The sequence below is a fragment of the Monodon monoceros genome, unplaced genomic scaffold, assembly GCF_005190385.1.
Source record: "Monodon monoceros isolate NGI ecotype Baffin Bay Population unplaced genomic scaffold, NGI_Narwhal_1 Super_Scaffold_16, whole genome shotgun sequence".
Classification (NCBI taxonomy): Eukaryota; Metazoa; Chordata; class Mammalia; order Artiodactyla; family Monodontidae; genus Monodon; species Monodon monoceros.
This window is the reverse complement of record NW_021703772.1, coordinates 66,377,154-66,402,894: the sequence shown is the minus strand read 5'-3', so window position 1 is coordinate 66,402,894 and position 25,741 is coordinate 66,377,154. Positions and strand designations below refer to the sequence as shown.

At 35.4% G+C, this 25,741-nt stretch overlaps 1 protein-coding gene across 3 annotated transcripts in view; it reads left to right on the top strand.

The window, feature by feature from the left end:
* SCN2A (sodium voltage-gated channel alpha subunit 2) overlaps positions 1–25,741 on the top strand; it is a 149,544-nt gene that overhangs the window by 57,756 nt on the left and 66,047 nt on the right. For 2 of the 3 annotated variants that reach the window (XM_029224987.1, XM_029224988.1), the window contains exons 3-11: positions 410–528; positions 11,055–11,144; positions 11,875–12,003; positions 12,579–12,670; positions 13,552–13,824; positions 16,771–16,834; positions 18,383–18,524; positions 18,666–18,872; positions 20,657–20,944. In XM_029224987.1, the coding sequence (XP_029080820.1) occupies positions 410–528; positions 11,055–11,144; positions 11,875–12,003; positions 12,579–12,670; positions 13,552–13,824; positions 16,771–16,834; positions 18,383–18,524; positions 18,666–18,872; positions 20,657–20,944 (1,404 nt within the window). Of the gene's footprint in view, positions 1–409; positions 529–11,054; positions 11,145–11,874; positions 12,004–12,391; positions 12,484–12,578; positions 12,671–13,551; positions 13,825–16,770; positions 16,835–18,382; positions 18,525–18,665; positions 18,873–20,656; positions 20,945–25,741 lie in introns of all 3 variants that reach the window. The other variant, XM_029224989.1, reaches the window with a different exon arrangement.

Genomic DNA, 25,741 nt, shown 5'->3' with positions numbered 1-25,741 from the left:
AAAGAGTGTGATCAAACAACACCTCTGGAAAACCCTGAAGTTCCTCTGAGAAAATTTTTATCTAACTGGAAAACGAATCAAAGCCTCATTTTTGAGCTCTTTGTGGATTATAATTACAGTTTTAAAATACTGATATTAAAACTTGATAAGGATGCTAAGTATTCCTATGGCAGTGACTACAGATTTTCTTTATGTTCTTAAATCCTCATATCACTTACGAAATTTAGGAGAGTTTATAGGGCTCAGAAAGAGAAAGCACACAGCATCATGTCATATGTTGGTAATTAGTATATTATTATATTTTATAAGACAATATTTCTAAAAAGTTGTCTCACTTTTTTCTTAAAATATTCTTAATTTTAATACTAAGATTCTAAATTCTGTTTTATGTGTTTGTTTTCTTTTTCAGACGTTTATAGTATTGAATAAAGGGAAAGCAATCTCTCGATTCAGTGCCACCCCTGCCCTGTACATTTTAACTCCCTTCAACCCTATTAGAAAATTAGCTATTAAGATTTTGGTACATTCATATCCTTTTTTCAAATAGTCATTTAATATGATTTTGCTCTTTGACTGACTTATTGAGTTGGGAATTTTTCAGAAATATGCATGGTTGGCAATGTTATGTGCTCTTTCTTTCTTTTTCCCTCTTACTCAACAGTTCGCATTATTGCAAAATGGGATCATAGGTAAGTGAAACACTTTGCCCCATCTTCCAAGTATTTCTTCTTTCCCTGACTTACTACTTCTTTCTTTCTTCTTTCCTCCTCTTCTCCCTCTGAATTGCCTACTACATCCAAGACTTCTTCATTAATTTTGACAGTATTACCAGGCTTTCCTTTTATAAGTCTTCAAATTTTACAAGGTTATCTATATAATGGGTAAATTCTGTGAGTTAATTTTCTTCACTACTTTACATTTGGAAAATATATGCATAATCTGAATTATACAATTTTATATCTTTTTCATCTGAATTTTACTACTTTCTGCTTTTCATTTTAGCATTTGAAAGCTTTGAGTTATAAATGTTTATAATTGTGATGGAATACACATTAACCTTTCAAATGTCACTTTTTTGGGTCACTTGTTCCTATGTTTTATTCAAGTCTCAGGTCCTGCTACAATTATCTCTTTCCAAAGGTTTAATTTCTATTTATACATATATATCCTCATTTCATGCTTCATTCTCCTCATTAAGTATCTACTTCCTAGAGATGGGATTGATGACGCCTTGGTGGGAGATGGTGATTTGATTTACTCCTGAAGGTAAATAGAGTAGTTGTGAATGAGAAGTTTTATTCCAGGCCAGGGACAGTGATCTGGCTGACAGCCAGCCCTGCAACAACCAAGGAAGCAGAGGTTTGCAAGACTGGCTGTGCTGCGCAGAGGCGTTTACAGGAAGCGCACAGAAGCCTTGGGATGAGGAACTGATATATATCAGGAACTAGAGGTAAGGAAGGGGGAAACTGAAAGTTAAGCAAAGTCTCAGGTAGGACAACTTTAAATTTTGTTTCCTAATTAGAAAGAGTCATTGCCTGCAATTTACAACATGGTCAGCCCAGGGCTTGGCTTTAAGGCTTACAAAGTAAAAACTTAACTTCCTCTAGCAGGCCCAGAAAATATTTGAATTAGATATGGTAGGGAATTAGAAAAGATAAGGAATTCAAGAGATGGGATAAGCTTGGTACAGGGAAGTCATCTAATTTCTGGGTGGAGGGGCTGTAAAGCATGTCCCCAGACTTGCCTGGCATTGTGGCAAATGATGTCTTTAGAAGCGTGGCATTCTGGAATTCAGTTTCCTTTTAACCTCTAGGTCATTCCTTTTTCACCCCCGCCCCCAGTTTTGCATAGACGTCAGCATATTTTAATTTCATGTTTTAACATTTAATAATTTCTTGTGAGTTTTTTTTAAGCAATAATGATTCCTTACTTCTGTTTTTCAAGTAAGAGAACCCAGTTGTACAGGGAGAAAAAATGCTTTGAGTTAGCTTTAGGAATGAATAATGAAACTGAGATTTAGATTTGAGTCTCTTGAACTATAAATTATGGTCCATTATTATGTTTGAGTATTTATAATCTGGGCACTGAATAAATCTTTCCATAAATTATTTATTATATTTAAAAATAATTGTACATCCCTATATAATCACAATTTATACATGAAATTATGTGGAAAATTCAGACTTAGCCCAATGCTCTGTTCATAGTAAATACTGAGAGAGTACATATTGAATAAATAAGTGACAAATGAGTCAAGAGGTTAAATAATTAGATGCAAAACAATTGACAAAATGGAAGGTTTGAAGAGGTCAGAAAAATCTATTTTTCTCGAAACTGAATGATGAAATAAAATTAAGAAAGCCCAATGTTAAAGGAAAAGGCAGGATTTTTTGTTGTTTTTGTTGTTTTAAAACTTTTGTGGGGAGATAGTATTTTTTTTGAAAATCTATAATCTCCACTCCAAAAAATTCTATATTAGGAGACCCAGGAGCCCTAACTTAATGCCGTCTGGGAAAAGAGACTTCCAGTGGTAGAGCATGAGAGCAGTTTTAGAAGTTCTGATCAAAGACTCTGGGCATTGAGGACCGAGTTTATGGTGGGGGCTATTCAGGAATCAAGATACAATTTAATTTGAAGGTTTGCACTTGCTTCCCAGTAAAAAAGAAAACCTCCAAGGGGCAAAGTTGTTAGGAGGCCTGCAGTGGTGCAAGTTGAAATGTGAAGGCAGCCAGGTAAATCTAAGACTTGCCAAACTGAACGGTTGACTCTCCCAGAACCTTACAAATGGCATATAGTTACAGATTTCTTCCAACGTAGAAAAAGTAGATTTTTAAAAATCTCTGATTGCCTGAATTAAAATACTATATTTCAGATATCTCACCTTGGAGTAGAGATATGAGAAAAGGCAGGTAGACTGATAGACACATTCTTCAGTCTTTTGGTGATAAGGCACATTTGCCTAGAGATCCTCGTAAACTTTGATGTAAATAATACTGTACAGTTTGCAGGTGATTTTCCCAATTATTTTGTCTTATTCCTCACAACGCAAATCCTAAGCTCAAATCCTGGTTTTCTGACTTCAAGTATCTTTTGCTATAAGATAACAATGCTTGGGGTTGGTAATGGTGGGTCTTGGGCACAGTTAAGAGGTTGTTGTGTATTTATTATCATTAGTTTATAATCCAGAATATGGCCAGTCACAATCAAGAAATTTGTATCTTAAACCTAGATTGGTATCTCTATTTCCACCGAAAATCCTGACTTATTTCTTAAAGAGTTGTTATCTTCATTAGGAGCTGTTGCATATCAAATTAGCTTTGTTTCTTGATTTTGGCAGAAAAATCTTAGCTTACTATATTTTTGTCAGGGTATATTTTGAAAACTGAAAATGCTGTTGATGTGCCCATTACCTTGTTTCAATAGTTAAATAAAATATGGTTATATTTTCTAGATAGTAAACAAGTAAAAAATAATCCATATTCCTAAAATTCCCTATCAGAATTTTCAATGTGTTGCATGTCAGTTTTTATTATTTTACTTTAATACGCACACTCTCCTTTACTTTGCATTTGTTACTCATTCATTTGTTCATTTGCAAATATTTACTAAGTACCTACTGTGTGGCAGATGTTCTTCTAGACACTGGGATGCAACATAGAGCCAAACCTAGTCCCTGCTCGCATGTGGTTACATTCATGTGTATGTGTGTGTTTGAGAGGAGAGAGATAATAAAAATAAATCAGCTAGTGATAAGTGCTATTAAGAAAAATAAAGCAGTGTAAAAAGAGAAGAGTGGCAAGGTCCTGTTTTAAATCATATGATCAGGGAAGTCCTCTCTGAAAAAAATAGCATTTGAATAGAGAGCCAAAGGAAGTGAGGGAGTGAGACATGGAAATCTGAGGGGAAAAGGGAATAGCAAATATGAAGGCAAAGGATAAAAGTGGAAGTGTTCCTGGTGTGCTCTAGAATCAGCCACGAGCCCAGAGTGCCTGGAGGAGAGTGGGAAAGGCAGAGAGTAGGAGAGGCTGAGGTCAGTGAGAGTGAAGGTCGGAGCTGAAGTTGTAGGCTGTGGTGAAGACACCAAATTTATGCTGCATGAGATGGGGAGAGATGACTGGAGGGTTTTCAGCAGAAGAGTGTCATCACCTGACTCAAATTTGAGAAAGATCACTCTGGCTGCTGCGTGGAGAACAGGCTGCCTGGGGGGAAAGAATGGAAGCAAGAAGATAGATTGGGGGCTTACTGCCATTATGAAGGCAGGGGACGCCGGTGGCTTGGCCTTTGGTGGAAACAATGAGGGTAGCAGATGTCATCAAATTCAGATGTGTTTTTCAGAAGAGCTGAACGGGATATGCTGAGCAGTTGGACATGGGGTGTGAGGAAATGAGCAGAGCTAAGGAAGACTCCAAGTGTTTAGTCTGGTCAAGAAAGAAAAATGCAGTTACTTGAGCTTGGGACAACATTAGGTGGAGGGATATGCTGGGTAAAATCAAAAGTGTGGATTTGAACATATTTTTTTTTCTGAGGGGTCTATTAGATATTCAATGGAGGAGTTGAGAAGTTAAATGGAAATACAAGTCTGGAGTTCAGAAAAGGGTTGGGCTGGAGGTATAACTGAGAGATGTCAGTGTATGGATGGTATTTAAAGTGATGGCAAAGACCTGAAACACTCCAAATCACACAATAATGCAGAACTACCTATCATTCATAAGTGGTAGGAAAATACACAGCTTTTGGTTTCAGAAAACCTGGATTCAACCCCCACCTCTGAGATTTACTTACTGGCTCCATGACCTTGGGCCAAGTTACTCCATCTGTTTTGAATCTCAGTTTCTCCATCTATAAAATTGCAATCGTTATATATACATCAGTAATAACTACATAAGTACCTGACACCATGACTAACACTTGGTAGGAACATGATAACTGGTAGCCGGGACAGCTATTGTTGGTAGTAGTAGCTACAATTCTAGGAGCAGCTGCTGCAAGATTAGCAAAGGAACACTCTCATATTGTTTAAGGAATTCCACAAAGAATTCTGTACAAATCTCTACTGTCTTGAGGCTTGATTTTGCAAACAAAATGTTTATACAGCACCAGAGTTAGGAGCTGTTAATCGACCAAAACATAATGTGGTCAGTTCCAGCCTTCTCATTTTGCAGGTGAGTTCATTGAAGCCCACACGTTTAGTCTTTTTCTAAGACTACATTTTATATAAGTGGCAGAGCTAAAACTTCAGATTAGGTCTTTTGCAATTTCCATCTAACAGAAGAAAACTGATTTCTGAACCCTCGGGTATAAATAATGTACTGGGGGCATTGCCAGTATCTCTGTCTCTGTGTATTTCAAAGGTTATTTTCAGTGGCTCCAACTTACTATTTCATTAAATAGGAAGCGAGCTTTTTAGCTCATCCCAAAATTATATGGTATCTATGTAGATTAAAAAATCACGGTTTTCATCTATGTAGAAATCAAAACCACAAAATTATATAGGTCTAAGGGAAAGGAGGGTAAACAGCTTATGATTTCTATTTTTCCTGCTTTAATGCTCAAAAGTTATCACATAGTTAGGAATTTGTTAATAACAAAATTAAACAACTCAAGAGTTAACATGTGTGTGTCACATATATATGTGACATTTAGTCAATATTTCTGCTGTCTCACAAATATGCATCAATATGTAGAAAGAGGCCTGTCTTACTTTGCTTTGAATTCTCCATTTTTATGTTAGAAAACCTCTTACATAAAACTATCTTCTACCTCTAGTTCATATATATTTTAAGTTGACAATTTCTCTGCAACTTCTCTGGATATTATGTATTATTACAAAGCCCCTGGACAGAACAAACGATGTCTTCTCCTTAAGAATAACAAAGGAAAAAAAGAATAACAAAGAACCGCCCTACATTTTTATGTTAAATAAACAAATGATTAATAGTAATAAAAATGATTGTATCCTCTAAGAAAAGTATTAGGACTCTTATCTGCATTTACACAAGAAAACTGAGCCTTAAAGAATTAACTTGCTGAAGCCCATGTGTTTGGTAAAGGATGCATCTGATCCACAGTTCATCACTTTAAAACTCATGCTGCTTCATCCTACCTACATGGATATAGGGGTAGACATCTAGTTTCCATGTCAAAAGTTACATAAACCATGTTCAGTATAAACTTGAAGTCTTTCCTCATCTTACACACATAGGAAATATTTTAGACTTGCCAACTGACGGGTTAGTATCAATCAAAAGGTTAACACATTTTTATTAATACCTGGTATAGAGAAATTAATAGATTTTAAAATCCTTTTTTTCCTGATATTATATGAGGTTAACCTACCTCTATTTTATTTTATATACAAAGTCTCTTAAGGAAATACTATTCTAGGATTCATTGTTCTTTCGAAAAATGTACTTTAGTTGATGTCATGGAATATATATTTAGAAAATAAATATATGCATTTTGTTACTAATTCTAACCCCTTGAAATCTACCTTGACATGGAGTTTCTATACTTTTTCAATGTATGGTATCACCAATACCATGTCTACATTTTTTTTCATATTTGTATATTTGTTATCATTATCTGAAATCCTACTATTTCAATCACTCACCAAACTCCGAGAATCTTAAAGATATGTGACTGATAAAATACATTTATAGTGATTTTAAAAAGTAGTGGGTTTTGAAACTCTCTATTTAGAGATTATCTATTAAACTAATAGCATAAAAACCTGACTCTAGTTATTTCTTATTTGGTTTAAAAGCAAAATAGTTTTATTTGCTTTCCTTTTTGAACATCTGTCAGGATCTTTAACTTAAGCATATTTTTATTATTAAAATGATAGTCATACAATGTGAAAAACACGAGTTTGAGTGTAATGATTTATTAATTTTGACTTACTGGGTAATATTCACTCTTTCTATTATTTATTAATATTTGAATATATATTTTACATTATTATATATACTTAATTTTTATCATTATAAGGAGTAAATATTTTTAAGGGTCATAAAACCATGGCTTAGTCTGTTATGTGACATAAATCTCATGAGGCTATCAATTTCCACTTTATATTTATCCAGTGTTCTCTCTTTCAAAAAAAGTGTAGAAACTTGTGAACTTGATATATGTGAAAACAAATTTCATGCTGTATTTCTGATCCATATTAATAAATATATCATTAAAAAGGGAAAATTTACTTCACTTAGTAATAAACAATCTTCCGAACTGACATCATTCAATAGTCAATGGACACTGCAAAATGGCAAGGGTATGGTGGTGAACAATATAGACATGGCCCTTGTGAAGTTGACTGCCTAGCAGAAAAAAATCAGTGTTAAAATTAGTCATTGGAGGAATGGTATCAGGTGCTACAAGTATGTATTACTGATAGACCTAATCAGGAAATGTGCTATTGTGCACAGCATTTTACTGAAAATAACTTTTAATCTGAGTGCTGGAGAAAAAGTTGGAATTGGCTAGGTGAAGTAGAGAGCACGTCCAGGGAAAAGAGGTGATATTTGCTAAGATCCTGACTTGAAAAAGAGCTTATTTAATTCCATGACCTAAAACAATTGCAATAATATTGGACTGGGGAGAGTGGAATGAAGAGTAAAGAAGCTGAAACTGGAGAATTAGAGAGGAGCTAGGTCTCCTAGACTCTTCACTCTTTGTAAGATATTTGATCGCCATCCTAAGGTAGTGGAAAGCTATTGAAATTACATTTACAAAGGTCATTTGGTACAGTATGCAGAAAGGATTGAAAGGAGTCAAACATGGATTCAGAAAGACCAGTTTAGATGAAATTGCAGTAATCTAGGTTAGATTTGATGGACACCTGGGCTATGTAGTGATATGAGGATTGGGGGGAAAGTTCACTGAATCCAGGCATAGCAAGTAGAATTGACAATATTTGGTGTTAAGTTGAATGTGGAGGTTTAAGGAAGAGAAAAATGCAAGATCACTCCTAGGTTCCTGACTGGATCATGAGCCATTTTCTGTGATACAGAGATGTCAAAGGGGCAGTATCTTAGAGGAGCAGAGGAATAGGATGAAAAGATTTTTAGTTTAGTTTTAGAACTGAAAAAATTTGAAGTGTCAATGAAATGAGTAAACATAAATGCAGATGTAATATGTACAATTGGGTACCATGGACAGTTGAGTTCGGAAGAGAGGGCTAGTCTGGAGAGAAATACTTGAGATCAGTGGGCATGTAAATGTACTTGGAGCTATGTATGTTGATGAGCTTTACTAGGATAAATATAGCAGGAGAGGGAAAAATGACTTGGATATCTGATGTCCTTTTCAAAAAGGGAAATATAACATTTCAAAGGGTACAAAAAAATTGTCCATGAGACATGAAAAATCAAGGGATTGGGACTTCATGAAAGCAAAAATAAGAGAACATAATGAAAGGGGGAAGATTCATGCTTGTCAAATGCTGCTGAGAGAGCAAGTCAAATAAGAACTCAAAATTATTCTTTTGTTTTCAGGGACAAAACATGAAGATGTTTGTCATATTTAGAAAGAAAACTGGTAGGCTAAGGATGTGATAGATAAATGAGGGAAAGTAAAGATAAACATCTCTTCCAAGAAGTTTGGCTGTGAAATGGAAAAGAGAAGTAGTTAGTAGTAAGTAGTTAGAGGATTGTGGGTTATAGGAAAGTATTTTCTTTTTTTCCTCCAAGATAAGGAGACTTAAGCAAGTTTGTGCTGATAGGAAGAGGTAGATAGAGTGGGAAGTGTTAAAGGTAAGAGAAGGAAGAGATAAGAGATTTCTGAAGTGTTCTGGAAAGGTAGAAGGTGTCCAGAGTATGAGTAGAGGGATTGAAAACTCCCCCCATTGAAACAAGAAGGAGGAAAGGATCTTATTACAGAGCGGTTTGTCAATTTGGGGGTGGGAAGTAAAGATATGGCATTCTGATCCTATCTCTTCTCTCAGTGAAGTAGGAAATAAGGTCATGAGTTTGAAATGGGGAGGGAAGGAAGAAGATTGGAGATCAGAGAAGAGTGGAGAATATTTGGAATTGTCTTTGCAGAGTAGGAGGTGCAGTGAAGTGGAGAAATATTTAGACTGTGTTGAGTGTGGGTGAGGCTGGGAACCATGTATTTTGAATGGTGCCAACCGACCAAGGGGAGTCATTTTCTCCAGTAGAGCCTAGCAGCCTAACAGACACAGAGGATCCTCTAGTTTTATATACTAATAGCAAGTCGTCTTTAATTTTGTCTTACTTTTTGTTTCTTTGTAGCAATAAAGGAAAAATGTTTCTTCTTTGAAATGGTGTTTTTCTGTGTTCTCTAGGTTGTAGTGCCCTCATGTGGCTGATCCACACCATTCACTTATGACTGTTTTCATGTGGATGCATTTTAACAAGCTGAGAATCAAGCATGTGCCTTGCATCACTGCCAGTCAAAATGAAAAATCAATGATTGCTTTGACTAAAGTCAGTTGCAGGTGCAAAGAAGCTTCCTTTATAGATTAACACATAATACATAACACAACATATAGATAACACAACACTATTCTATTTTACTACACTTAAAATCGTGCTGATATTTTACTATGTGTAAGTAATGTGAAGATTTATAATAAAAATAAAGAGTGAGGGCTTCCCTGGTGGCGCAGTGGTTGAGAGTCCGCCTGCCGATGCAGGGGACACAGGTTCGTGCCCCGGTCCAGGAGGATCCCACGTGCCGCGGAGCGGCTGTGCCCGTGAGCCGTGGCCGCTGAGCCTGCGCGTCTGGAGCCTGTTGCTCCGCAACGGGAGAGGCCACAACAGTGAGAGGCCCGCGTACCGCAAAAAAAATAAATAAATAAAAATAAAGAGTGAGAAGTGATATTAATAGCATTTATTCACTGGAATTTTTATACAGTTTCTAAATCTATATTGATAAAGCTCTTGTTTTGCATAAGTACAGCTGAATCCTTCTTGTGCTTTTTATTAACTATGAAAGAAAGTTATTTCAAGTATTACTACTGAAAGTTTTCTTAAAGAGCTTTTGTTGCTGTTTTTCAGTATAAAGGAGAGTGAACTGCATTGGCTATGTCTACACAGGCAAAGTGGGGTAGAGTGAAACAAACCACATGTTTCTTATAAGTAGTGTTCTCTATGATTTAGGAAATTAAGAAAGTAATTTATTGAGTATCTACCATGTACAAGGCACATTAAGTTGTAGGAGGTTTAATATATTTTAACTAATTTGATCCTGACAGCAATCCTGTGAAATGGTTATTCTTTCTCCCTTTTATAGCAAAGTGAACCAAGGCTTAGGGAAATTATAAGTAATTTGGCCACAGTTACAAACCCAAGAAATGTCAGTACTAACACCAGCCATCTTCTCTTACTATTCAGAATTTAACGAGCAATCACCGTATATTATATATTCCACTTAGAAAGAATTTTATTGAAGATATTCCACTCAGATGACCCTTAGGATGGAGTTATAATGCATTCAGTTACAGTCGGCCCTCCCCATCCATGGGTTTCATTTCCATGGGTTCTACATTCGCAGGTTCAACCAACAGTAGGTGGTGTACAGTGTTCAGGATCCATGGTTCCTTGAATCTGAGGATGCAGAAACCATGGATACAGAGGGCCCACTATGGGACTTGAGCATCCGTGGATTCTGGTATCCGCTGCAGGTCCTGGAACCAATCCCCCACGCATACTGTGGGACGACTGTAATTACTGGTACTCTCTTGTTGAATTTTTGTCAGAGTCTTCATACGTGCTGAGCTTGCACTTCAGTCGTTGAGTCTGTCATTAAAGAAAGAAAAAAACTTAAATTGATAAATTACTTACCAATAAGCTAATTTCTTTTCATTTAATCTTTTTCATTACTAAAATCACATAAGTAGCCTCCAAATAATTGATGGCTTGGCCTGACATGACTTGGTTATGGAGTTGTTAAAATTACAGAAATGGAAAAAGCAAACTCAATAATAAAATAATAAGGGCATAAGAGTTCTAAACTTCATGGTGGTGAAAGACATAATGGTGTATGAAAGTGAAATTTTCCACTGAATTTTGTCTTCCTTGACGGTATTCTTCTACTTTATTCAATGTGCTCATTATGTGTACTATTCTTACCAACTGTGTATTTATGACCATGAGTAATCCTCCAGACTGGACAAAGAATGTGGAGTAAGTAGAAGATTTAAAAAAAATCTTGCAATATTGTTGTCCCTTTATGTGCATTTAACATCTTGAGACCTCATCAGTTTCTTTAGCAAATCATACTAGCTACTACAAACCAGTTAGACAGTGATTCAAGTTCATTTCAACCACTGATTTTCTGTAGGACAAAGCTTGCACTGGCTCATTAAGTTGCTCCAATTACTGCACTGATATGACTGCCAATATTTGTAGCTCTTTATCTTCCTTACGAGTCTCACACTCTTTCAAAGGTAATCAGTGATTACTAATATCTGATGATAAAAATTATACCTAGTTTGTATGTTCTTTTCCTCATGGCTATCACCTTTCTATGTTTTATTAGTATATATTTCATTGCTGTTAATGATGCACATTTTATTAGACAAAAAATCTTCATTTATTTTTGTTAATAACTATTTCCTTAAATTAAACCAAAACTAGTGTATTTCAGGTAATATTTTCATATAGAACCATATTATTTGGGCTTTCAAATGAATTAATGTAGCAAGTACAATACTCATTTATAGTCAATGAGAATGTCTTTCAGAATGTAATGTTTCTTTCTTCCTTAAGTACTACCTAAGGTCTACATTATAGGGAGACCAATATAGAACTGTATGGAAGCCTCTAATTTGTATTTGTTGTTTTTCTCCTTTAAGATATGTACATGTAAATTACCTACTAGACCTTTAATGTGGGCTTGGCTATTTTCTCTCAGGTACACCTTTACAGGAATTTACACTTTTGAATCACTTATAAAAATACTTGCAAGGGGCTTTTGTTTAGAAGATTTCACATTTCTACGGGATCCGTGGAATTGGTTGGATTTCACAGTCATTACTTTTGCGTAAGTATCTTAATACATTTCCTATCCGGGAAGAGTAAATCATTAGTGGGAGCCTACACTGTATTTCTCCTTGGTGGTTTACCTTAACAGATCAAGCATTTTTCTTGGTTATTATGTGAATTTAGGATATTTTTCTTCCAATCAGATTGTGCACTTTGGAGAAATTAGGGACTATCATAGTAAATTACATGGCTTTGATTTCAATTAGTGCTGTAAAGCAATAAAATAAATTTCCCAAGTAACAGAGATTATGATTGATGACAATGCCATTTTTCTCTTAATTGGGAAATCTGATGGCAACACTCATTGAAGTTGAAAGATCTTGATGAAAGACCAACTTAGACTTAGATTTCCCTAAATTCTGAATAACTCTGATTTAATTCTACAGGTATGTAACAGAATTTGTAAACCTAGGCAATGTTTCAGCTCTTCGAACTTTCAGAGTCTTGAGAGCTTTGAAAACTATTTCTGTAATTCCAGGTAAGAAGAAACTGGTATAAGGTGGTAGGCCCCTTATATCTCCAACTGTTTCTTGTGTTCTGTTATTGTGTTTGTGTGTGAACTCCCTATTACAGATATGTGACAGAGTTTGTGGACCTGGGCAATGTCTCAGCGTTGAGAACATTCAGAGTTCTCCGAGCACTGAAAACAATTTCAGTCATTCCAGGTGAGAGCTAGGTTAAACACCGAGGCTGACTTTAGCAGCATTGGTGCTACAATCACAGCTTTTGTGCGTAAGCCTTGTTGCTTCTCACCTATTGCAAATAAATTTGTAAAAAAGCAAGAATCAGTACATCATATTTTGGGTGGATTTGATTCTTTGCTTTTACTAGTTGCTTTCTTTAAAATGATCTGTTCTAAATCAGCCTTTGAGTTTAACAAGTTTTTGCATGAGGCATTTGCAGTAACAGGCTACATGGTTTGCGTCCTGTAACATCAAGCTTTCTGCATAGAAGCTAAACTGTAAGGCATTCAAACCTGCAGATTTGACCAGTTAGGTCTAAAACTGGTAATTTTCTTAACTTCAGATAAATGAAAGAGCAAGGGATAGCATGAGTGCTGCATGGGGCTCAGTTTTCAGATGTCTTCCTTTTTTAACCCATACTCAAGCTTGCAGAATTCACAAATATATAACCTCATAACTCAGTGACTTCAAGATTTCTTACTACTTTATTCATATAGATTTTTATAAAATCAATAAGAGGTTAGGGAGTAAGACATCTGCAAATAAAGGCAAAAAATTTATACAAGGTTGATGTTTAAGCATGAATAACAAAACCATTTCTTTTGCTCTAAGGAGTATTTGGAAATACACTTTTGGTTTATTTCCATTCACGGTTTTCTAATGAACGTACAAATTCTGCTTTCATTCATTTTCACTGGCTAGCAGGCTTTTCATGAAAATGTTATTCAATCACAAACATTAAACTAATATTGTTGGCATTCTGCATGACATCTTTATTTTCCAGGACAAGCTCATGATGTTTTTGTCTGTGAAGTAGCTGTCGAATAGTATATTTAAATTCCTCCCTTTGATTTTATGTGTAGGCCTGAAGACCATCGTGGGCGCCCTAATCCAGTCAGTGAAGAAGCTCTCAGATGTAATGATCCTGACTGTGTTCTGTCTGAGCGTGTTTGCACTAATAGGATTACAGCTGTTTATGGGCAACCTGCGAAACAAATGTTTGCAATGGCCCCCAGATAATTCTTCCTTTGAGATAAACATCACTTCCTTCTTTAATAACTCATTGGATGGGAATGGTACCACTTTCAATAGGACAGTGAGCATGTTTAACTGGGATGAATATATTGAAGATAAAAGTAAGATATACTCTTTTGACCATTAAGCTGTTTAGTCCTTTAAATATTAAAAAATATATATAGTGAAAATTGTCTCAATTTTGACGTGAACCAAATTACTTAGACCAATTTAAGATAATATATATGATACAGAAATCAAATGGTATCTTACTCCATTTTCCTTATCTTTCAATCAACGCGATAAAAGTTACCGTTTGAAGATGTGTTCTTTTCCTAAACCAGTCTTGACAGCAATACAGTATAATGCTTTATCAACAAAAATATTCATTTGTTGGGGATTGATCAGGAGTTTTCAGTCATCTTAATAAATAAATAAGTAGTTTGAACTATTCAATGTATTTTGCTGAAATGGATTATTAAGAAGACTGAGGAAAAAATAATCTGGCCCTATTTGGTTTGACTCAATATATGTATTGAGTGCATATGATGTATCTGGAAATGGAGAAACTAAGATGAAGTCTGAATTTGTGTACTTATCAGAAAGTTAAGCAACCTCAGTCCAGCAAGTTACTTATTGATGAGTGTAAACTCAAAACCTACCTTTATAATATTCTTATTCCAGTTTATCTCTTTGGTATCAATCGTTGTGTTAGAGTTGTTTATCAATACGGTTTGATTTTATTTTAGAGATGGACATCAGAATATGCTTATGATTTAGTATAACTTCTTATCATTGAAGCTTGCCCTTCTGTCATTGGAATGTCCAAGTCCCTCCCTCTCTTTTTTTTTTTTTAAATTAATTTATTTTATTTATTTATTTTTGGCTGCGTTGGGTCTTCGCCGCTGTGCGGGGCTTTCTCTAATTGTGGAGCACGGGCCCCAGGTATGTGGGCTTCAGTAGTTGTGGCACATAGGCTCAGTAGTTGTGGCTCACGGACTCCAGAGCACAGGCTCAGCAATTGTGGCATATGGACTTAGTTGCTCCGCGGCATGTGGGATCTTCCCGGACCAGGGCCCGAACCCATGTCCCACTGCATTGGCAGGCAGACTCCCAACCACTGCGCCACCAAAGAAGCCCCTCTCCTTCTCCTTGTGCAATTAGCTAGCCTACTTCCATTGATCTCTTGATTATCAATACTCCGTTGGGATACTTAGTCTGAGGTATCCTTCATGGTTTTTAGAACCATGTGAAATTTTATCACTTCTCACATTATATTAATGTTTTAAGAATTAGTATTCTCATGAAGATTTTTACTGAAGAGATTAAGATTCTTTGGACAAGTGAATAAATAAAACAAATAATTTCATTATTTATGAAATTTCCCATTTATTAATGTTATAATAACAGCACAGTGACAATCTTTGCACATAAATCTTTTCTCTATTTCTGATTGTTTCCTTCAGATAGATTTCTATTAGTAGAATTTTGGGGGGTTAAAGGGTATGACGACATTAAGGCTAGGGAGACATAGTGTCATATTGCTCTCCAAAGAGGTCAGACCACTATATACCTCCTATAGCAGTGGCCATCTTACTGAATTCTCATTAATATTGATTATTACCATATTTTAACATCTTCTGATAGAAGGAAAAGTGTATCCTCTTTTTAATTATTAATGTAGTAGAATCTATAATTGTTTATTAGTATCATTAGCAAGTTATATATTTAATGTAATGTGAATTATCTGTTGACATTTTTACCTGTTATTCTATCAGGTGATAGTATATTTTGGGAAATTCATAAGATCTCTATAATTTATCAAGTATGTTAACATTCTGACTTTTTTTGGCGAATATATTCTCCAGCTTGTTTTTTCTTCTTACTGTTTGTTTTTGATCCCTAAGTGATTCTAAGTTTTAGGCAATCAAGTCATCAAATTTGTTTTCTTTTTTTCTATAGTTAAGATTCTAAAATGCTTCTGGATTCAGAAATAATAAAAATTTTCACCTAGATATTCTGCATGTAAAACAGCCACCTGTATATTCTGCATTTAAACAGCCACCTGTATAGTCTAGATTGAAAAGAAAACCTACATATTTTTATATTATATTAATGGACTTGTCTTTAAATCTTTAATCCCTAAATATCTAGAATGATTTTTTGATATATGTTATGAGGTAAGGATCTAAAATTTTTTGTGAAACTATGACCCAGATTGACCTACATAATATATTAGGGTATTCCTTGAATATAGGCTTTTAAGTATTCCTGAAAACTATAGTAAAATTTTTTTGTGGGGGTTATGTGTGTGTGTGTTTTTTTAATGTATATGTGTCTGTATGTTTTTGTATGTGAATATGTAAATATGTATGTTTATATATGTGTGTGTTTCCTGAGATCATCTTTGCAACTTATTAAATTTATATATAAGGTATTCCTTAGGAATAAAAAATAAGTATACTTAGAAAATACATATCTCCAAAGAAGCAAATTTATCTTGAAAGACAGTATTCAAGCCAAAACTCAAAGCAAAACACTTACTTACAGTATCATGGAAAGAGCAAACAGCTCAGTCCACTTTTCACAAGAAATTAAGTTAAAATTGGTAGGGAAAACAAAGGTCTGAATCTAGTTTGGGTCCAGGCAAAGCATAGTTGTAAAATAAAATGTTATTTCATGGCAGCATTTAGAAGCAACAAGGCTTTCCTATCTCTCACTTTTTGTGCCAAACAGCCTTAATTTGACAGCTATTTTTTGAATTATAGCAATTTGAGTTTATATTTGCAATAAATGCTGATAGAGAATGCTATAATAGTTATTCCTTACCAAAAAATTTCTTTCTAAATCAATCTTCTAAACATTTGTTTAATCAAAAATGTTTTTTGATATTTTTTTAATATTCAATTATTATTAAAATATTTTCATTTAGCCCTATATGCATTTATTATTTTATCAATTTCATCATGGTTTAAGAAAAGGTAAGCTTTGTTACCTAGGCACAATAGCTGAAGTGTTTTGAGGTTTTTTTTTTAATGATTCTTTCTATTCTTTGCTCTTTTAAATAGGTCACTTCTATTTTTTGGAAGGGCAAAATGATGCTCTGCTTTGTGGCAACAGCTCAGATGCAGGGTAAGTGATGTTTTGTGTTGAGTCTCAGTCCACACTGTTGCGTAGGCCTTAATAACCTGCTACCTTCCACCCATCAGCCCCCGCTTGCTCCTCATTCAAAGCCCTGCGTAAATTCCACTTCACGATGACTCTCATAATAGCTGGGATAAGTGTGGATTCTCACCTCCTTCACACACTCATTCATATGCAGCAATTATTTTTCCATACTAGGTCACAGCTAATCTTGCAAATTAGTTCAACGGAAAATATAGGGAAAAGCAGTACATATACATAAGAAGCTTAAGTTAATAGAATTCATAAGCATGTTCTTTTATAAGTGTGATATTCTATATAAGCTAATGTGGTCTCCATGGCATAAAATGTAAGATATCTGAAGATAATGTCAATATCTGAGGTGTGGTGAGTACATGTTAAGCATATTTTAGCAAAGCGGTTAACAGCATAGACTGGAGAGTTTACATGAATTCAAACCCAGACTTCACCATATAACGTCACCTCTCCTTGCCTTGATTTCCCCATGTGATAAATAGGAATAATTATAGGGTGGCTGTGAGGATTAAATGGATTAATGAATGTTTAGCTATTACAGCATTCAATAAGTACTTTTAATTATTATGATTGTCATCATGTGAATGCTTATTATTAAGAAGTATTGTACCTGGAGCTAAAGCAAGGAGGAAAATTCAGAGAAATAGTTACCTTTCTCTAGTTGACAAGATTTTAGAATCGTAGACAGAAATCTAATGTTCTTTCTGTGGAAGATGATATTGTGGACATTAGTAGCTAATACCTGTAGCAAAATTCCCAATGGTATCAGCATCAGGCTTTGCATTTGGCTCATGTGATATTGTGCTGCCTTTATCTCCAGATCTTAGTGATAAGTAAAACAGACTGATTTTAACTCTTTCTCTGTACTATACTAAATGTTTTACATATGATATCGTATTCAATGATTGTAAGTTTGGGAGGCAGGTTCTGTTATTCGCCCTTTCTTACATATGAGGTTCTCCAAGACTAGCAAGTGTGGGAAACTTGCCCAAAGTCTCGCAGCCCAGAAGTGTCAGGCACAATATTGAGGCCAGGTCAGCTTGATCATTAAGGTCATACTATGAAACCTTCACTCTGCAGACTCATTCATTCCTCTCAATGTGACCCCACCATCTTTTCTTTAGCCCTCTTGCCTACCTCCACATTCAGCACACTTCTGCCTCTAGATATCTTCAGTGAAAATCAAATCTTTCCCTGTAGACTTATTTTTCTGTTCATGTTCACAAATCCCAGAAGATAGTAATCATAATATGATTGCTTTTATATGGAGACATGATAAATATAATAATGACAATCATGAATCACAGAGGAATCCACAAATAGACTTAGCGGATTCTGTTGTTAGGTAAATCAGTCCACTTAAGTGCTGGGTTGAGCACTGGCTAAAGTGAGAGAAATCTGGTGTCTCATAAAATGGATATTGGCGTCTATAAAAACAGGAAAGCCAGCCATCCAACTTATAGTTACTGACTTCCTCTCTTTCCTTTAACCTAATAACAGCCAGTGTCCAGAAGGATACATCTGTGTGAAGGCTGGTAGAAACCCCAACTATGGCTACACAAGCTTCGACACCTTTAGCTGGGCTTTCTTGTCCTTATTTCGTCTTATGACTCAAGACTTCTGGGAAAACCTTTATCAACTGGTGAGAACAGATAAAATGATTCTTCTGGGAAGCATGAAATACTGAGATCAAGAGAATTGCTATAATATACTTTATTACTTAGAGTGTGAGCTTATAACATCCTGTATATAATTTAATAAAATATCTCTTCCATTTTTGCAGACATTACGTGCTGCTGGGAAAACATACATGATATTTTTTGTGCTAGTCATTTTCTTGGGCTCATTCTATCTTATAAATTTAATCCTGGCTGTGGTGGCCATGGCCTATGAGGAACAGAATCAGGCAACGCTGGAAGAGGCTGAACAGAAAGAAGCTGAATTTCAGCAGATGCTTGAACAATTAAAAAAGCAACAAGAAGAAGCTCAGGTATAGTAGCAAGCTTCGAGCCTTTTTGTGTTTGTTTATCTCAGCTCTCTGACCACACTGTCGAGATCAGAATCGTTTAACACACAAAATCAGCAGTGGTAATTGATGTTCGAAACAAGTCATATGTATTTGGTAAGTGTTAGGAGCCTGTTTGGTTATTAGGAGATTATTATTTTGTTTTGATGATTATTTACAGTCAATAGTAATGGCATCCAAACATGATGAATTATAATGAACTTTGTTGACCTTTTTTTCTCCCTTGTGACCTTTTATTCACCCAAGCTCACAAAGTAGTTATACCTACATGCCTTCAGTCGAAGTATTTTCTTAACCTTCTGAGGAAGCAGAATTCAGTTATAATTGCTTCTTCGTTAGTGTTGCTAGAGGTGGGAAAGGTCAGAAAACCAGGGTCAAACTGAGAAGATTATTTCATAGAGTCTGGAAGAAAGACAAAGACCTATTTAATATTTATTTTCTATTTCAAGTGTTTAAATGCAAGTTTGTGGATTGCATAAGGAAAACACTGGTACATAAACATACTAAATCATTACATTCTTTGCCTACCACTCTGTAAATCCTATAATTTGGACTGTTGAGGCTTCAAAATAAGGCAAGAATTTCTATAGTTATGTTTGTTTGACTTAATGTCACTAATCCAATTGCTTATATTCGTCTTTTCTTGAATGTAGAGTACAGTTCCCTTTTAACACAGAATATCAATATGTAACAAAGATCAGATAAATAAAATATACTGAGCTAGCAGCAACAATACTGAGCACTTTATCTTTCCAATAACTGAACTGTTGAAATTTACAATATCAATATGTAATAAAGATCAGATAAAATATACTGGGGTAGCAGCAACAACATTGAGCACTTTTTCTTTCCAGTAACTGTATTGTTGAAATTTACAAATTCATTCAGATGCCATGATCTGGGATTTTCTTATATACAATCTATAATCTGCTTTTGTTGTGCATTTCTTAGTGAAATAATCATTTTAAGTCAAAGAGAAAAAAAGGTTTATTGAAACAAAATACTTGACTGAATTAAATTTAATAATTTAGACTGGCACTAAAAGTCATTGTCAAGTGGAAGTGTGATGGATCAGGTTAAAATAGGAAACCTTTAGGGCTTCCCTGGTGGCTCAGTGCTTGAGAATCCGCCTGCCAATGCAGGAGACACGGGTTCGAGCCCTGATCTGGGAAGATCCCACATGCCGCGGAGCAACTGGCCCCGTGTGCCACAACTACTGAGCCTGCGCTCTAGAGCCTGTGCTCTGCAACAAGAGAGGCCGCGATAGTGAGAGGCCCGCGCACCGTGATGAAGAGTGGCCCCCGCTCGCCGCAACTATAGAAGGCCCTCGCACAGAAACGAAGAGCCAACACAGCCATAGATAAATAAATTAATTAATAAATAAAATAAATAAATAAAAAATAGGAAACCTTTAGTTCTTAAATTCTTTCCTTCTTATGATATTGTTTAAATCACAGAAAAAATCATTATGATATTTGAGTATCGTATTCATCTTATTAGATAATTAGAAAGTGTAGTGTGAGGCTACAGGTTGAAGATCTTCATTAAAGTCACATGTATCATCTTCCACTTTTCATTTTAATTCTTTAATCGGTCTAACGACAATGCACTGTTTTACAAATACATACTAGAATGGAGAACATTTTTCAAAATCACATATTCATGATACCAAAGATGAAGTAAGCAGTAACATAGATGGAGTTTTTCAAAGTGTATATACAACTACCATCTCCCTTGAACCCTTCTAGGCAGCAGCTGCAGCAGCATCTGCTGAATCAAGAGACTTCAGTGGTGCTGGTGGCATAGGGGTTTTCTCAGAAAGTTCTTCAGTAGCATCAAAGCTGAGCTCCAAGAGTGAAAAAGAGCTGAAAAACAGACGGAAGAAAAAGAAACAGAAAGAACAGTCTGGAGAAGAAGAGAAGGAAGATGGGGTCCACAAATCTGAATCTGAAGACAGCATAAGAAGAAAAGGTTTCCGTTTTTCCTTAGAAGGAAGCAGGCTGACATATGAAAAGAGGTTTTCCTCTCCACACCAGGTAAAAATATTAGATTATGTAAATTGCATTGTCATAACAAACACAATTTTTTAAAGATTTGCCAGAATTTGGTTAGATAAAACTGCCTTCTTCCTGGATGGCACAATGCTTTCAGAATGGTAATGATCATTGAGTGTTTTGGTTATCACCTCAAGGAATTTGTGAGTTTTACGACTTTTTGGAATTCAGGAACGCATTTTTAGAGCATAGACCCCACTGGGCTTGGGAAGGCTTGTGATTCTGAGACTTCTCAGGGCAATTTTCTACATGAGGAATAATCAGCAGATGGTTACTGTCCCTTCTTAGCTGTGGTGCCTGGACCCAGTGAATTGTAGGTTTTCTGAGTGACAGGTTCCTAAAAGTGAAGAGTGGATTCTTTCAGACCATCTGTGCAGTTGTTCCCATGCATGTGCGAACTTCATATGAGGAGTGTATTCTTCGTGTCCTTGTTTCAAGGGAAACTGAAGCAAAATTTTTCTAAAAATGTAATCAAAAATTTTAGGTAGACATGCACTGAAGAAGATTTATGACACTAAGTAAACAGTTGTGCTTAATTGCTCTTGATTATCTTTGTCTCATGTTTAATGAGACTTGCATGAGAAGAATACCTTGACTTACATAGTGTAGAAAATGATATCTAGATGCTTCTGGCTTATGTACCAACACAAGCTGCTGAAACTTTGAAATTTAGGATCCTTAACTGTCTTTGAAATTACCAAGAGAATTACCAGAAATACAGTTTCTCAGTAGTGAAAGCTTAATATCCATACAGTTAACAGTCACAGTTTGAACAACACCGATAACAGTGATAATAGCTAACACCTATGTGGTGCATTTCTACTTGAAGCCACTCACTACAGCCCTAGGGTGGTACTATAATCTTCATCCCCAATCTGCAGATGTGAAGACAGGGGAAGGCTGGTATTCTTCGCTGAGTGCCTGTTTTGTGCTTGGCATTCTTCTTACTCTACCATAATTAATGTTAACAGCCCTGCATAGTACTACTTTCACTATTTTTTAGGCTCAGTGAAGTTAAATAATTGCCCGATGTCATCTGGTTATTAAAGGTTGAAGCGGCATTCAGATTTATCCTGACACTGATACCCTTGAACTTTCCACTGTATCAGGCTGACTAGAAAGAATATCTTAAAAAAAAACATTTTTTTTCCCTGGCAGTCCAGTGGTTAAGACTTCACCTTCCAATGCAGCAGGGTGCAGGTCCGATCCCTGGTCAAGGAACTAAGACACTGCATGCCATGTGGCATGGCCAAAAAATTTTTTTTAAATAATAATAATTAAAGAAATAAAAATATTTTAAAAAATCTTAAGAAACTGTTGAGGAAATTTACAATTTGATTTCATTTAAAAGATACGTATATTTAGGATTATACATGCTCCTTGTACATTTTTTAGTATACACAGTCTCACATAGCCTTATGTTTAATACATATAAATTTTTATGTCAGCCTGATTCACTCCAAGTCCAGGTAACATTATAAGATAGGATAAGTTAAAGGCTTAGTGAGGTTGAATTCAAATTTGAAGTAGACTTTGTTTTTAAATAAATATCAACATTTACTCACCCCTATTCATGCTGTTGTCACAATCATTATGATTACATTAGTGGAGATACTAATCTTAATAAATGTGAATTTTTAAAAATCAAATCCCCTTTTTAGAGCATTGTTTATTTTGAAGGAAGGGAAAAGGAGAAGGAGGGAGGGAGGAAAGAAGGAAAGTAAGTTACCTGAGGAAAAACTACCTAAATCTGAACTGCAAACCAACAGATACCACAGAGTTATTCCAATTTGCTTCATTTCAAGTCCTATAGAACTAATTCTAGGCAAAATAGTAAAGTCTGAAAATGTTAGGCTCTATCCCATCTGTTTCTGTAAATTTTGTCCAAAGACATAACATTTTCCCCATACTGTCTTCTTAAAACCTCTGCTTCCTAATTGGGCATTATAGGTGATCACTCATACAACATGTAATATCTGGCTCAAATTGATATTCGTTTCTGAAGTGGTGTGTGTATAAAAATAGAACTAAAGATTTTTATCTGATAAAGAAGTAGACAAACAAGTAACTAAGAAGATGGAGAGGGCAATGGAGAGGCACAGAGAGAGAGAGAGGGATAAAGGAAGAGGAAGAAAGGGAGGGATGCTGAAATCATATTAATCCCACTTTGCAAGACCCTGTAAGTACTACTGAAAATAGTGAACCAGGTTCTTAACCTGGGTACAGTGATGAAGGGTCCATAGCTTTTGTTAGATTTTTCAAGGGCCTAAGGCCCCAAAGTATTAAAAACTATTGTTTTGTAGTGACATGATAGGCAACTGTGTTGGTAACCATTTCTACTTTCATATTGAAAAAAATATAATGAATACTTTTATCATAGGATTGTAATTTTCTCAGTAGAGTAAGTGGATTGTATGAAATATTTTTTAGACTTCAATATGACTTGTTAGTGTGGGAGAAGGGAAAGAAGAAAGTCAAGAGTGCAATCTCTAATGACGTCTCAAGACAACCTGAATATTTTATTTTGAAGCCTTTATAAGATACTGTTGACTTTCTGAAGTTATTATTTCCCTCCATATTTGTGATAAACGAGGAGTTTTTAGAGATCCATTTGGTATGGCAGATTTTTTCTTACTGTCCATCCTCTATTTGTGGTATAGCACTTGATTGCTATGGATTTATGTAATCAATGTAAACAGTGGAAGTTGATGCTAACAGATGGGAAACAATCATTTTTCATATAGCTGCCATATGTAAGCTATGCTGTTGTGTGGCATAATTCACCTTTGAACTTTGAGAAACACTGTGTGCAATTTAATAACATTTCTCTCCAGCCCTTCTATTGGCTCTAATTGAGGGGAGTACTTGTAGTTAAAATAAAAACTCTTACTAAGAGTGGTACGTATACATAATTTCTACTTTATTTCTTATTGCCAAGCATTTCTTATCTGGCTTCTTTTTGAGGTAATGATAACCAGTAGGTCAAAAATTCTGTAACTGTTATGTCCTTATAGCTAATTTAAAGTCCCTTGTGAAAGGAGAGAAAGGAGACATGAAAGAAATTGGATAGTGTAGGAGAAGTTTAAAAAATACTCGTATTGGGGACTTCCCTGGTGGTCCAGTGGTTAAGACTCCACACTTCCGATGCACAGGGCCCGGGTTTGATCTCTGGTCAGGGATACTGTGTGCTGCAACTAAGACCCGGCACAGCCAAATAAATAAATAAATATTAAAAAATAGAAAAAAATAAATAATACTCATATGGAAACAATAAAAGAAAAGAATAATGAAGTTGATAACAGGATGAAAAAACATGGGTATAGGAAAAGAAGAAATAAGTTCTGCTGTGGGAGCAGATCCATATTCTTAGATGTGTTTCTGTAAATAATGAATAAGATCATATAACATAAGATAGTGTTTAAAGATTATAGACATTTTATAGATGTTATTGAGAAAATCATTCTTTAGCTGAAAATAAAATTAAATGTATACTTATTAGTCAGGGAATGTAAAAAATATATAGGTACAAAATAATAATTTTAGTTAGCTTTAAATCCTTTGGAGATAAAAAGATGAAACTAGTAATGGTTAAATGATAAAGTTGGTATTCTATTAATAATCATAGAAATTCAACTTAAGCCAGCTTAAGCAAAAAAGAAGATTAAATTATATAAATGATATCAATGAGTAGCTTTAGGCACAGCTAGATCCAAAGGCTCAAAACATGTTATCAGGGCCAAGTATTACTCCACATCTCCAGGCTCCTCCAATATGCTGATAAGATGCCCACCATGGCTCCAAACTTACATTCAATATTTTTTAGCAACCTCAATCGAAAATGCACCTCTTTCTCAACAATTGTACAAGAAATTGGTGACTGTCAAGGGACCATGCAGGGTCTCCTACCCATTTTCAAACCAGGTTCTATGGCCAGAGGCATGGAATACACTCATTGACTAGACCTGGGCCATGGTCTTGCCTGGGGAGCAGTTCTTGGAGATAATCGGGGTACTGTCAACAGAAAAAGAACAAATGGGTATTGGACAAACAGAAACAAGTGCTCACTAGAGTGAGGTTGTAAAAGTAGACTAGTAATAAACAGGAAATGATTCGTTGTGCTCAATGGTACTATGTTTGAGAATCAAAGTGAACTGAATGATAACAATGACATTGTAGTCATCTAAAAAATTGTCAAATGGTTTTGACCAGATACTTAGTGAAGACCAGGTTTTTGTAAATATGGTGCTCTTTAGATTTCTTGAGACAGAAGAGTGAAAATCAGGGAATGAATCGTACAGTTCTTTCAGCTAGATTTGTTTAAATTATTCATGAGGACTGTTATAAAATATGCAAAGGGAAGGAGAGAAGTTGCTCCTTGTACTATAATTAAACAGACCTACTAGCAAGATTGGTTTTATTTTCCTTGGTGGTGAGATCTGCATCTGGGTGTGGGCACTAGTGAACTCTTACTGGTGTAGTTTTGGCTTCAAAGGATCAAAACTTAGTTGTGTACTTAATTGCTTTCCACTGGATTGTTAAATAAGAATAGTTTCTAGAGAAGGGTCTAGCAAAGATTTCAGTTCTAGGTGCCAGAAATGAGACAAAACAGTCTTTGGGGGGGGTACTTATGACTATCTGAAGTCATGGGTAAAGTAGAAGAAAATGGTAGAAAATGAGAGCTCAGAAGATGAAAATCAAGGAAAGGAGGAAAAGGGAGAGCAAAACAAAAGACCTGTACCTAGTAGAAAGTGCCAGAACCCCACCAGCAGTTGCCACAGG